The 14,361-nt window shown below is 38.3% G+C and overlaps 1 protein-coding gene across 9 annotated transcripts in view; it reads left to right on the forward strand.

Annotated features, from left to right (window-relative positions):
• The window catches only part of TUT4 (terminal uridylyl transferase 4), a 54,485-nt gene that overhangs the window by 6,436 nt on the left and 33,688 nt on the right, over positions 1–14,361 (forward strand). For all 9 annotated transcript variants that reach the window (XR_015793459.1, XM_088128442.1, XM_088128440.1 and 6 more), the window contains 4 exons: positions 3,497–4,167; positions 5,626–5,789; positions 8,172–8,288; positions 13,600–13,777. Coding sequence is in view for 8 of the 9 variants with exons in the window: in XM_088128442.1 (XP_087984568.1) it covers positions 3,606–4,167; positions 5,626–5,789; positions 8,172–8,288; positions 13,600–13,777 (1,021 nt within the window). In the remaining variant the exon portion in view is untranslated. The remainder of the gene's footprint in view (positions 1–3,496; positions 4,168–5,625; positions 5,790–8,171; positions 8,289–13,599; positions 13,778–14,361) is intronic.

The raw sequence follows: 14,361 nt of genomic DNA on the forward strand, positions 1-14,361 counted from the left end.
CAAATAATGTCCCACAAGTTGATTCCCCATTGTCTCCTTGTCTTCTCCCAAAAAAATCCCCAGTAATTTCTCTTTGTCTTTTCCCAGGAACAGCCTCACCAATTCAACGCATTCCTTTTGCAAATCCAAGATAAAAAAAAATCTTTCCAAGTCACTCTTCTCCATTATTTGTATGTCCCCTTTAAACATTGTAACATCAGTTGATTCCATTTGTACTTCCATTCTGGCATCTTTTCCCATATCACTCTTATCTTTTGGCCATCTTAAATCCATGTTCAAATCCACAACTTCTTTATTCGTACCACCTTCATAGTTCAATATTTTTCTGAACTCCAATTCCATATTCAAATAAATCTCCACATCTTTTTCAAAGTTAACCATCTTATCCACTCTTTCCTCTTTTTTTCAAGTGATTTGAATTTAGCTCCTAGTTCATCAAACATTGACTGGAGTAAACTTAAAGGAGTTATTTTATCTTCCAGCGACTGCTCCAAAAGACCTCTTCTAGCCATTTTTTTTACCCAAAGCAAACCTTGTCTTTTTATTTTTATTTCTTTCCATTTACACAAGTAAAACGTATAGCTGGATAGAATTAATTACAAGCAAAAGTAAACTGACAGTTCGCTCCCTCTAGTGTCTTTCAAGCTGGAATTGCAGGCACACATCAAAGAAAAACCTACAGGGATCAAGTTGCAGTCGTCTTCTGTTTTAGAAACCCAGCCAATCAACAGACATAATCCACAAAACAAAAAAGACTTTCGCATGAAAAAAGCAAACCTCATCACTGTGAATGGAGTTGCAAAAAAATAAACTTCTAACAAATAAATCTTCCCTTTTCACTGTAAATAACTTTTAAATCTCTTTTAAATTCCACTTGTCATCCAGTTTTTTGCAAATTAATCAGATTCAAATTAAAACTCTAATTCTTCTTTTAAAAGTATAGTCCCAAAAATAAGGATAAGCCCTAAGAGAATTACTTATCTGTTGCAAAGGAAGGTCTCTCTTAAGTTGCAATAAAATTATGTTCCACTGTGTTTAGAAATGGGGTTTGGTTGGCTCTAGTGTTCATAAAAAAGGCTGCGCCACAACTTCGAACAAAGATGGATCCCCTGCCTCCTGGCTGCTCAGTTCAGAAGCTGTTCTCTGAAGCTTCCGTCTCCACGATTAGCTTTCAAGGAATGGCTGTATAGAGATGTCTGGGTCGATTTCCTCGCTTCCTCCTTGATCCGGAGCAAGTTGGGTGGTCAGCGCTTGCTGCCAGCCACCAGTTCAGCTGCGGGGCCATCTCCCTCTCATGGAGAGATTATTAAGCTGTCATTGTCCCCACTGGAAGTCCCGACAATGTTCCTGCATTGTCTGCACATGAGTACTCTTAAAACTTGCTCTGGGCTTTGGTCCTCATTTCGCTTGTGCATGCCATAGTGTACAGTTGTGGTACTGCAAAATTTGAGAACCCCTGTGACATATAGATTGGAATTTAATTATTTAAAATTAGCAGTATATTCATCTCTTGCACAACCTAATACTTTTCATGGTGCCACAGAGTGTGAGAACCACTAACATAGGTGAACCAAATAAAATTGCAACAGTAATTCTGGTATTGTGTGCTATAAAAAGCTTAGAAGTGTGCATTAGACTCCTGTGTTTCCTTCCACCTTCCCCAGCATTATAGACTTCTCCAGAGAGTTAGGTCTTTGCATATGTCCAAAGTATGATCATTTAAGCCTGGCCATTTGTGCTTTGAGTGAGAACTCTGGATTGATTTGTTCAATTACCATTTATTTTCTTGGCTATTCATGATATTCTCAGAAGTCTTCTCCAGCACCAAGCTTGGAAAGTATCAAAACTCTTTCTATGCTGCTGCTTCAAAAGCCAACTTTCATTTCATAGAGTGTTACAGGAAAAGCCATTATCTGCACCATTCTGATCTTTGTAGGTATATACATATTTTGGTATATAAATATCTTTTTCAAGACCTTCATTGCTACTTTAACAAGTGCTAGTCTAACAAGAGTCTTGACTGCTGGTTCCTTTACTGTTGATAGTTGTTTCTAAAAAGCAGAAGCTATTCACCAGTTCAATATCTTCATTGTCAGTTCTAATATTACAGATATAAAGAATCATCATATCTGCCTGCCATATCAACACCTTATCACTGAGCTTCTGTTAATTGATTTTCTTCATGTACTTAGATCTAATTGCCTTAACACTCCTCTGTTCTAATTAAATATAAATTAATCATTTTTAATGTTATCGCTCTTGAAACTAAACACAATTCTATGCTATTTTCCCAATTATAATTGCCCAGAGCTGAAATGTATCTGGTACATAATTAATAACCGGATACATTTTGGATACAATTATGTACAATATCCGGTACATAATTTAACCAGCATAAAGAATTAAATTTAAATCAGAAAAATATCATTGAGAGCAGTTTTACTAGCTGTTTAAAACCATATGCTGTAGCTGTACAGTGCTTCAGTTTTGAAGACAAAAAGATGCTTAGGGCTGTGTGGGGTATGAACATAGCACCTAACTTTGATTCTTTAAGAAGTGGTGACTTTTCTCAGGATTGTGCAGTTGGCAACTTGACAAGTATTTGTCTGAAAGGAAATTTCCCCCCGAATGTTTGTCTTTAAAATTGGAGGATTGTAATGAGACAGATGGTTTTTAAAAATTATAATCTTACTTTGAGGGGATTGGGAGAGAATCATTTTTCTTCTAAGTAATGATAATTCTTTATAAGAAATTTATTGCTTCTGTTTCTGTAGTGTGTTTTTTCCAATGTTTCATTTACTGACACATTACCTAATTGAAAATGTTTGTAGAAGATAATGCAATATGAAACCTAAAAACTGACAAAAAACAAAAGATAAACTTGTTTTTAGTTGTTTAACTCTAAAACAATTTACTATTGCAACATAAAATAGTTTAAATTTCAAGAAAAAAAACTATATTTGGCTAGAATCCTTTTCCTCCTTCTAAAATTTTAAATAGTTGTATTTATGTTTTTCAGTAGAATAAATTAAAAACACCATTACACACTATTATCTGGTCTAGTAATATATTATTTCTGCTCACATGAAGAGAACTTCAACCTGTTTTCTTAACTGAGGACTGTGCGTTCTCACATACATACATACATACATACATACATATAAACTATGATGGGATGCAGTTACATGCCACATTGATAAGACTAATTACGTTCTTATTTTCTCAATTAACAATCCAGCGGCTAGTTCCTTCTGTAGTATAGTATATAAATCTGATTTTTTTTTGTAGTGATAGAAAACTAATTTTGGCTGAAAGAAGTATAGAATTATAGACCTGCACAAAAAGCAGCCTCATCTTTTTCCAGGCTTGCATGGTTGCTTTAGGAGCTCTTCCCATATGTTTCATGTGTCTCTACCTAGTTCAGGACACAGATTGAGGAATATTGCTTTATGTTTTGTGGTAATATTTTTACATGTTTAACTGTTTTTTCCTCCAGACAATCATCCAGTTACCCTGCTTGAACAGAGGATTTTGCTCCATTCAGATTGTTGCAAAATTACATTTCAAATAGTCTCAAGTGATAGACAAAGCAGGTCTTCTCAATAATGGAAGAAGGCAAGATTCCAAAAAGTGGAAATCATGACATAAGAAAATCCACCCGTACTGTGTGTGAAGAAAGCAAGGCTGTCAAAGCTGTAACCAATCAAAATTATAAAACCAACAGAAATGACAAATCTATAAAAGAAGCTGGAAAAAGTTCTTCAAGTGGTAGCAGTTTCAGAAAGAATAAGCAAAATGATGTTTGTCCTGAAAAGTCAGGAGAAAATAAATCACGTAAGACAAATAGTTGTATTCCTGGATGTAAAGACATGGGATCAGGTCTTCAGGATCAAAATCATAGCAAAGGAAAAAGATTACCAAATGTATCAACAGTAGTAGAAAATCTGAAAGAGTTAAAAGTTCAGCATGTGCATGAAAACCTTCGAACTTCTCATATTTTAGAGAATGGTGCCAGCACAGAAACCCTACCAACTGCCCAAAGAGGGACTCCTGAATCGGAAAATCCACTAAGAGAGGATACCTCCAAAATTAATATTAATTGGTGTAATGACTCACACAAAAGTGATTTGGATCTAAGACCAGTAGAACAAAACTCTGAAGATTACTGTGAGTGTGCATTCAGGTGTTTTTTTTTAATCCTGTCAGAAATTAAACTTTTTCCTTGTGTTATTTGTATATACAATGTTAAGTGGAACAGTATTTCTTCTTTTTAATGTAAATTAAATTAATTTACTAATTTAATGTAAATTAGGAAACTGAAAAAATATTGCTTTTCTGTGGATCTGTATAGAATTAAATTGTAATTCTGATTGAAAATACTCTCTTGCATTTTGCTACATTTTTCCTTTTGAAATGTGCTGTGATAATTTCTTAATTTAAACAGCTACTTCTAATTTTGCAGTTTTTAGCTTAAGTGTTTTTCTCCATACTATGTTGCTTTTCTACTTGAAGGGAGTTTTAAAAAAAGCTATAGAGCCATAATTTAAATGTAGTATCCTCTATACACTAAGTAAAGAATGACCATTCTAAAATGGGATCCAATATTGTATGAGTGAAAGTCCACTCATTTGACAAAACCTTCTTTCGTCTTCATGCAGGTCCCATTATCTTTACTGGAGGTCTCCCAACTCCTTGAAGGAGATTTTGAGGATAAATGGAAATAGCAGGGGGGAAATTGCTTCATTGGTGTTGACAGAAACAGTTTCATCAGCAAAAAAAAATTAATTAAATTTCAGTTGTTATCTTCACATTCTCCTTGCCTAGATTAAGTATCACGTCAATAAAGATAACAATAGCTACCTCTGTGCACCATAGCAGCCATGGATTTGGTATATACAGGCAGTCCTTGTTTAGTGACTACAATTGGGACCAGCAACTCAGTCATTAAGTGAAGTGGTTGCTAAGTGAAACCACAACTGTGCTTATGATCTTACTTCAGCTTTCCTTTGCTTTACAGACCTACAAAGGCCGTAAATGTGAGGACTAGTCATAGAATTACTTTTTTATACTATCATAACTGTGAACAGTTGCTCTAAACAAGGCAGTTGCTAAATGAGGACTACCTGTATATATTTTGAAAAGCAAAATCTAGGCTGAAGATAATGTGCTCAAACAACTGCTGACTAAGTAGCCAAGGACAGATCTCTTTATCTTAAATTTTTTATCTGTAAAATAAAAAGTAATTTTATGAGTTAATTGTGAGTATAACTGCAAAAGGAGTTTGTACCTTGTTTGCACTATCATGCATGTTAAAATTACTACCAGAATTGGATCTATATGAGTGATAGTCATGTAATATGATGCTTTTCCTAATTTCTCAAGACATTCATAAAGAGTATCTCGGTAATCTTTACCATTGTCTTATATTTGATCCTTGTGAATAATACTGAGAATCATCCAATAAAACTTTGAATCTAAATTTTAAATTTTAATTATGAGCATTTCCAAACTTAGTTTCCATAATTTTCAAAGAAAGAGTATATGTATACTCCACAGTCCCTTAATTTAAATTTATGGTAGTCTGTGAAAAATGTGTTAACATTTTCTTCATCCTTCTCCTACAAGGTAAAATAAAGAATTCTGACTCTGCTAAAGAAAGTAAGTCAGAAGCTGATTATTTAGAAAATGTTGCTGTAATGGATGAATCTACACTGATGGCAGAAGAGCAGTTAGGCTTGAAACAAGCTGAAGAGCGACTGGAAAGAGATTATATTATCCGGTTGGAAAAAGTAAGAACACAATTGTATTCATGTCTACTATAGACTATTTAAGCTAGACAGCATATCTAGTTTAAAAGAAGAATGTAAAGGCTTTGTCTTTAAATATTATAGTGTGAAGTAATTTCCCTAGATTAGAACATTCTTCTAAATTCTATTCTGGATTTTTTTTTTTAGTGTGGTAGGAAGTGTACTTCTGAATTGCCTTTCATATTATTATAATAGATGAAAACATAATTTTTCAGTTAACTGGAAGGAATTATATACATTTCTGGGTTCATGGTAAACACTGAAGAAGCCTATTCATAGTTGGTGGTAAGGCATTAACATATGTGCATAATGCCACTTTTCGTATACTTTCACTTTGGGACATGTCAGGAAACACGTGCTTTGATAGGAGTATAGTATTTGGGCTGATTTTGTGCATGTCAGGCTTGAATATATTGGAAATCAACATGCACAGATTTTTCTAGCGTTTTTTCATGACTACTATCATGTGCTCCAGGAACAAATAAATCCTGATTAGCAACGTTTACTGCAGAAAAATGGTTTTTTCATAATCTCTTTGTTATAGATAAGTTTGACCTTGCTGTTTTGAAGTACATAAGCATAAACTGTCTATTGTTTGTATATTGAAACAATTACTCTACAATGGGACGTATTACAGGTAGTCCTCGACCTATGATTATTCATTCAGCAACCATTCAGAGTTATGAAGGCGCTGAACCAATAGTGGTTACAACTGGTCCTTGGACTTCTGGCTGTCCCAGCACCCTCTCCCCGCTGTCATGTGATTGCAATCTGGGCACTTGGAACTGGTTCGCACTATGACCGGTTGCAGTGCCTCGCAATCACTCGATCGCCATTAGCAACCTTCCCTGCTGGCTTCCCCAGAAAGTCAGTGGGGAAGCTGACAGGGAAGGTCATAGGTTACTGCAGTAAGTGTCCCCCACCCACGCACCCTTTCCCAGACCCTCTGCGCTCACATTGCGCTGGTCACTTGTGTACCTCTCTCGCACACCCAACCCGCACCGCGCCTCTTGCACGTACCCTCTCACTCCCTCAGACACCCAGTAGCAGCCACTTGCCTGCCTGCTGGCCTGGGACTTCCAACTTCCTGCTGGCTTCCCCACTGACTTTGGTTGTGGGAAGCCGGCAGGAAGTTGCTTTGCCTAACAACCATGGGATTCAGTCAATGATGGCAACTGGGACTGCAGGGATTCCCGTCGCTAAGCAAAGTGGTTGCGCTTTATGACCACATCACTTAGCAATAGAAATTTCAGTCCCAATTGCCATCATAAGTTGAGGACTACCCATATTGTACAATGGAATTAGGCAATTCCTTGTTGGAAAAATCATTAAGTAGGGAATTGAAAGTAAAACTTCTGGTTTTCATACATTGATTGTATGACCATACTTGGAATATACATACAATTCTGATCACCAATCCTTTCAAAAGCATTGTAAATATAGAAAAGGAGCAATAAAGGGCAGTCAGCATTAAGGGCAAGTCAGTTTTCAAGAAGAAAATTTTCAACTTTGGTGCTTTTCTGCTATGGAGAAAAGGTGTGTAGGAGGAAGCCCCTTTGAGAATTGTAGAAGCCAGGATAACTAATGTATCTGAAATTTGGGAGGGTCTAAAGAGAAGAAAAAAAATAGTTTTTCATATATTAACGTAATTAAACTTTGGAAAAGTTTTTCTAGATACCTGTTATTCTTTTGTCTGTATTTTTAAATTGTTTTAATACTGTATGCCAGAATTGATCAGCCTTATACATTTAATAAATGAAATGAATGAAAATGATACCACAAGAGAAGTGAGGGATATAAACTTGGATGACTTTAAAGAAGAGTTAGAAAAAAACATGGATAAGTTTATCAATAGCAAGTATATAGGTTAGTATATATTGCCGTCAACACCAGGGGCAGTATACTTCTCAATCTTAGTTGATAGAAATCATAAGTACTCATACCATTCTTAGGGGGTTTTTTTGACAGAATGCTTGACTAAATAAATGTTTGATTTGATCAAGCACAGTTCTTAATTTTGGGGTCACTATTCGGTTTAGGTCTTCTTGATCCTAAAGTCTTCTGTTTATTTTTCCATAAACATCTCTGGAATATTTACAGACATTGATAGTAGTAAATACAGGCTCTTGATATTTTATATTTTCTCAGTATTTAGGTAGCTTTACTGAAAATTGAAAGATGTATGTCTGAAATATTTTAAAATGTAATTATGTAAATAGATATCCCTGTATGGTAAGTTGGGACAATCTCTGTGCACTGTGCTCTTTTATGGTAGATGTACTTAGTAGCATTTTATTATGATGATGGGAAAAAACAGGCATAATTAAGTAGCTGCTGAATCTGAAATATGTGGTTTTTCCACAGCGTTCTCCAGAGTACTCTAATTGCCAGTACCTATGTAAGCTGTGTTTAGTTCACATTGAAAATATCCAGGGAGCTCATAAACATATTAAAGAAAAACGCCATAAAAAGAATATCATGGTAAGTGCTAGAATAAGTTTTGAAATTTTGCTGAGAAGTTCACTCTTGATTTTAAATGCATGATACAATTTTTAAACATTGGTTGGTAGCTAGCAAGAGGAATAGGTACAGAGCTGTACTCATAAGAATATTCTTGATGGTAAAAAAAAGGTCCTCCAACTGGTATTGATCTACCTGGCATGTAACAAAAATGGCAGAGAAAGGCAAGTGGGCCAGTATGGGCCCTGCTTTTCTGTCTTGGTATTTTGTACTCCACAAGCCAGAAGATGGGGGTGCGGATGTGATCCCTAAGAACAATATCTCACTTACCAGGATATTTGTGAAAGAACTGGTTCATAGATTTGTGAACAGGGATAGATTAGGGATTTGGTTATTATACCTAACCTACTGCCTAATGGAATCCCTGCTTAAGCTGTGCTGGTCTCAGAGTTGATGTTGGAGATTCCTGTGCTTATGGTGCTGGAGGATTTCAGTGTCTGCTTAGGGCTGGTTTGTCTAGAGTGGCTCAGGATTTGATAGCAGCCATGATAACCATGGGCCTATTCCAGTTGGTCACAGGGCACAAACTCAATTTGGCATTTTATTCTGATTAGAAATGTGTTCTATGGGTGAAAATACCTCAGGTTTCCCCAACCTTAACAATGCAGTTAAGATTGGATATGTAGCTATACCCCACTTAGGGTAGTGGACCGCCCAAAACGTTTTTTGGGTCCAGTTAGATCTAGTTGGATTCCAAAAGGTCTTGGAGCTTCTTTTACCAGTAGTTCTATCAATGCCCTGATTGGTTCTTGTGATCGGAAGGTTGTTAGAATGGTTAACACAGTTTCCCATAAGTCACAAGATTTGACCTTGTAATACATCCAGATGAACTGTGGGAGTTGAAACAGTAAGGTAGATGAATAGAGCACACATGGAGGAGGACTTGACTCAAATCTCATAAGACATAGCATAAAGCCCATTTGAAAGTTTATTCTGAGGTAATATGTGCACAAAAGAAACATTTTTTTCTGCACATACTGCATCAGGAAGCTTACAGCCTGTGAGTTGTTTTGGATTGTGAAGTGACTGACAACTTTGTCTCCTCTCCTAGTTTTATTAAAGAACTCTCAAAGGCTTGTTGCAACACTTTCAGTGATTTTTATTTATTTATTTATTTTTGCATAAAATCTCTCATGTACAGAATTGTCAGGGGACAACTTTATGAGGTTATCTATTAACTTATTTTGTATAATTAGAGTGGATCATTTTCATGATACCTGAGGAAGTAGATAGGCTGCTTGGGACAATATATTTCATCACATATCCTCTAGATCAGGGGTTCTCAAAGTACGGCCTATGGGCCGGATACGGCCCGCCAGGGTCATTTATCCGGCCTGCCTGCCTGATTGGCCGCTGCTGCTGTCTGTCAGAAGCAGAAGTGTCGGGGCTGTGTCGGGAGCTACAGGCGATGCACGAGGAGGGAGATCGCAGAGCCGGACTATTCTACATGATAGGTATGCCGGGTCCAGCGGCTCTCCTCCTCTCCTCAAACTATAGTCCGGCCCCCCAACATTCTGAGGGACTGTGAACTGGCCCCCTGTTTAAAAAGTTTGAGGACCCCTGCTCTAGATCCTTGCCTCTGGATCCTAACTTGGCTTATAATTTCTAGCCCAGAGGTTTTTAGAGACACCTTAGTTATCCTCACAAATGCCCCTAAGGAGAGGGGAGAATGTCCCCTTGTTTAAAGATAACTATGATTAGATATCTTCTTAAGAACCTGGCTCTGATTGTGAGACAAAAGACCAGAAGATCGCCTCACCAGCAGTCATCACCCAGATAAGCAAAGGTTACCACCAGGCACACAATCAAGCAGTAAACATATGCTAATCAAGGAATTACCAGAGGAGCAAAACAAAACCCCCACCCCTACCAGCACTGGCAAGGGATGCCACAGTATATAAACAGAGAGCCAACCCCAACCCATTTTAGCACTGAAGATGTTACCTAGCCAGGTAATGAAATGTTTGCAAGGAAAGAACCAAGCTCAGAGAGCCCCAAGAACTCCAGAGCCTGGGGTGTTGGAAGAAGTCAGGTCTGGATTCTGAGGCTTCTTGGTTCCCTCCTGGTTCTTTGTGCTTTTATATGTAGCACTGCAGCCCATGCCCTGAGACTGAGGACACTGTTTCTTTTTTTGACCTACAGGTAGTCCTACCTTAACAACTGTTCATTTAACAATGGTTCAAAATTACGATAGCCCTGGAAAAAGTGCTTTACAACCTGTACTCGCACTTATGACCATCTCAAACCATCACACCACTCCCGCGGTCACGTGATCGTGATTTGCAACCTTTCTTACGGCAGTCATTAAGCAAATCATGTGGTCATTAAGTGAATTCTGGCAAAAAAGTCCATTGGAGAAGCTGGATTCGCTTAATGACCACATGATTCACTTAACAACCATTGTAAAAATGGTCATAAAATCGGGTCTAGTCACGGTGACTCACTTAATGACCACTCCACTTTACAACAAATTTTCCAGTCCCTGTTGTGGTCATTACATGAGGACAATTCTGGGCTGGTTCAGCTCCTTTCTCCAAGGCTGATCTCAGTTGGTGTTGATAGGGAGTGAGAGGTCCAACCCATGGCCCTTACTTTGTGGGGTGCCTCAGGGTTCAGTGTGCTTGCTGCTCCTATTTAACATCTGCATGAAACTGTTGGGTGAGATCATCCGGCACCATGGGATGAGGTATCATCAGCATACTGATGATATTCAATTATATATCTCCATCCCTGGTGACCTAAGTGATGCTGTGGCTACCCTTTCATGGTGCCTGGAGACTGTAGGGGCCTGGATGGGGGACAACAGACTTCAATGGAACCCTGGTAAAAAGGAATGACTGTGGGTACAGGGAGCCTCAAGATCTAGGAGTTTATCATCTTTGGTTCTTGACAGGGTTGTACTACCCCAGACAGACCAGATGCATAATCTGGGGGTTGTCCTAGACTCACGACGCCTGCTCGAAGCAACTTTGTGTTGTACGTCAGTTACACTCCTTCCTGGATCAGGAGGCTCTCCACACGGTCACTCATGCCCCGGTCACCTCCTGGTTGGATTACCGCAATGCATTCTACATGGGGCTACCCTTGAAGAGTATCTGGAAGCTACAGCTGGTGCAAAATGCAGTGGCGTGGACAGTTCTGAATGCCCCCGGGGGGCCCATATAAAACCTCTGTTATGTGAGCTGCATTGGTTGCTGGTTTGCTTCCAGGTTCAGTTCAAGGTGTTGGTTATTACCTCTAAAGCCCTTCATGGCACAGGACCAGGATATCTGGGGAGTCATCTCATCCCCAGTATATCAGCTCACTCCATTTGGTCTGGCAGAAGGGGCATGTTGCAGACTCCACCAGTCAAGGAATTTCAACTGGCGGGGTCTAGGAAGAGGGCCTTTTCTGCCATGGCCCCCACTCTGTGGAATAACTTACCACCTGAGGTGCGGTGTGCCCCCACTCTCTCAGGAAGAGAGTGAAATCTTGGCTATGCCATATGGCCAGGGGCCTGATGGGGGTTCGCACCATTAGAATTGGCTTGTGGGGTAATTGATTCTACCCCTACCCCGTCATCTTGAATGTTTTAGTCTGTTTATGTATATAGTCTTTTTATATAGTCTGACTTTTTAGCTAAATTAATGTGGATATTTATATTTTTAACTGTTTTTGAGGTTTTATTTTAATTGTGAGCCGCCCAGAGTCACCCTCTGGGGGGGATGGGCAGCATATAAATTTAATAAATACTACCTGTATTTTGCACCTTGTTAGCCTCATGTCCTTTGAAACGTATGTGTACAACTGAGCCATTGGTTTTTTACTCTGTCCCCTTTGATACTTTTCCTTTTCTGCATTCCAGCAGTACTTTCATTGCTTCTCTCAGGCTCTGTGCCTTGTGTAACTGCTCTTTCAGCCTGGCTGCATCTTATAACAGAATCTCCATGTTTCACCCTGGCCTCGTGGTGGTGGTGATGGTGGTGGTGGTGGTGGTGGTGGTGGTGGTGGTGGTGGTGGTGATGATGATGATGATGATGATGATGATGATGATGATGATGATGATGATAGTCTGGCTTCTGTCTTTGATCTGAGGCTTCTTATACCTGACGGATGATCTTTGGGGATTATGACTACAGGAAGGACTATGAATGTGTGGTTTCTTTTTACTCTCAGCAGCTTTTGATTCTGTCATTTATGGAATCTTTCTGAATTGCCTGAACAATTGGGGAATGGGACATGGTTTTGGAATTATTCTGTTCTTACGTGTTGGACAGATTGGTGCTACAGAAGACATCTGTTCCTCAGAATGGGAGTTACTGTATGGTGTTCCTTAGGGGTTCATTCTGACTCCTGAGCTTTTCAGTATCTATATGAAAGCATCAGGAGATTTGGAACTGGGTAGTATCACTGTTAGAGATTTCTCTCTAATCTTTTTAAGAAATGAAGTGACATCCCCAAATGCTTACCTGCAAACAGTAATGGCTTGGATGTGAGATTGTGGGAAATGAAATTAAATCCAGTCAAGATAGAGGTGCTTTTTGTGAGGATGATAATTTCAGAAATGTGGTAGATTTGTATGTTCTGAATGGAAGTACAGTCTTCCAGAAGGAGCATGTATGCAGTTTGGGAGTGCTTCTAAACCCAAATATCTATCTATCTATCTATCTATCTATCTATCTATCTCTCTCTCTCTCTCTCTCTCTCTCTCTCTCTCTCTCTCTCTCTCTCTCCCCCCCCCCCCCATTTCCCAGATTCAGGCACCATCAGCAGTGCTTTTTATCAGCTTTAATTGGTAGAGCAGCTGCATCAGTTTCTGGAAGAAAATTACCATAAAGCTGTAGTGCTGGGAACTTTCATATTTGACTCTAGTAGTAAGCTCTGTGTGTGTGCCCCCACAGTTGCTGAGATCATCTAAAGTTGTTGATCTGTTGTTGCTGTGAGTTTATCTGGTGGCTGTTCAGGAATGAGCCGCCTTGGTTACCATTCCCAGATCTTTAGAATGTTCTCCCTAAAGAATTGAGGGCCTAATATCTTTATTAAATTTTTAAAAGGCCCTTTAAACATATATTTTTCAACAGACCCTTACTTGTTAATTCTTGTTTCAGTTGTTTTAATTGCTATTTACAGTTTAGATTTTAAACTGCAGACTACCTAAAGACTTCAGTACTTGTCAGCACACATAAATAAATAAATAAATAAATAAATACGTTTTTGAAGAACTGAATTGATATTTGGAGGATTTTTGTGTTAAAGATCAAAACATTACTTTTTACCTTGTGTTTTTCATTAGGAAAAACAAGAAGAAAATGAGCTCCGTGCCCTCCCTTCCCCTTCCCCTGCACAAGTTACTGCTTTGAATGTTATGCTGATGGAGGCAGCAAAAGAACAAGGAATATCAGATGATGATTTCAAAGTCCGCCAAGAAATTGTATATGATATGGAAAAGATAATTCAGCAATACTTACCAGGTAACTTCCTGGTATCTCTCATCTAAATGCTAACCAGGTCTAATCACGATTAGCTTTTTGAGATCAGCAAGGTCAGCTGGCTGCTGCCACTTAGCAGGGCATTTTAGAATTAGAATAGCAAAGTTAAGATTGCTGCTTATAATAGAAAACAATATCAATAAGGCATTGATTAATTGTTGTTACATGACTTCTAAAAAAGTAAAATTAAAGAGTTGCAAATTCTATTGTTTCCTCATAATAATAGTGATCTTATAAAATGACAGCTTCTTTACTATGCATATTGTGTTTCTGCTTCCAAATATTGAAGCACACTGTCATTCCTAAAGAAGCACTAGACTAGACTTTTTCATTCTAATTATATTTTGCTGTATCTACATGAAAAGAAAATTGGGCAGAGGGTGTCTTTGTACATTTGCTAAAAATACAGTAATAGAGGGAGATGTTGGAAGTGGTGCAAATAATGAAGGTAAGTGGGTGAAACAAAAGGAGGAGCTGTTGTTACTGCTTCAGGTACAGAGACTCTGCATGTGAATGACAATTTTGAAAAGTTAGGATACTCAATCAGTTCAGAGTCCTCATGGATA

This window comes from Python bivittatus, unplaced genomic scaffold (assembly GCF_059951505.1).
Source record: "Python bivittatus isolate LINGU-HERP-01145 unplaced genomic scaffold, Pbiv_v1 ctg000700_np1212, whole genome shotgun sequence".
Lineage (NCBI taxonomy): Eukaryota > Metazoa > Chordata > Lepidosauria > Squamata > Pythonidae > Python > Python bivittatus.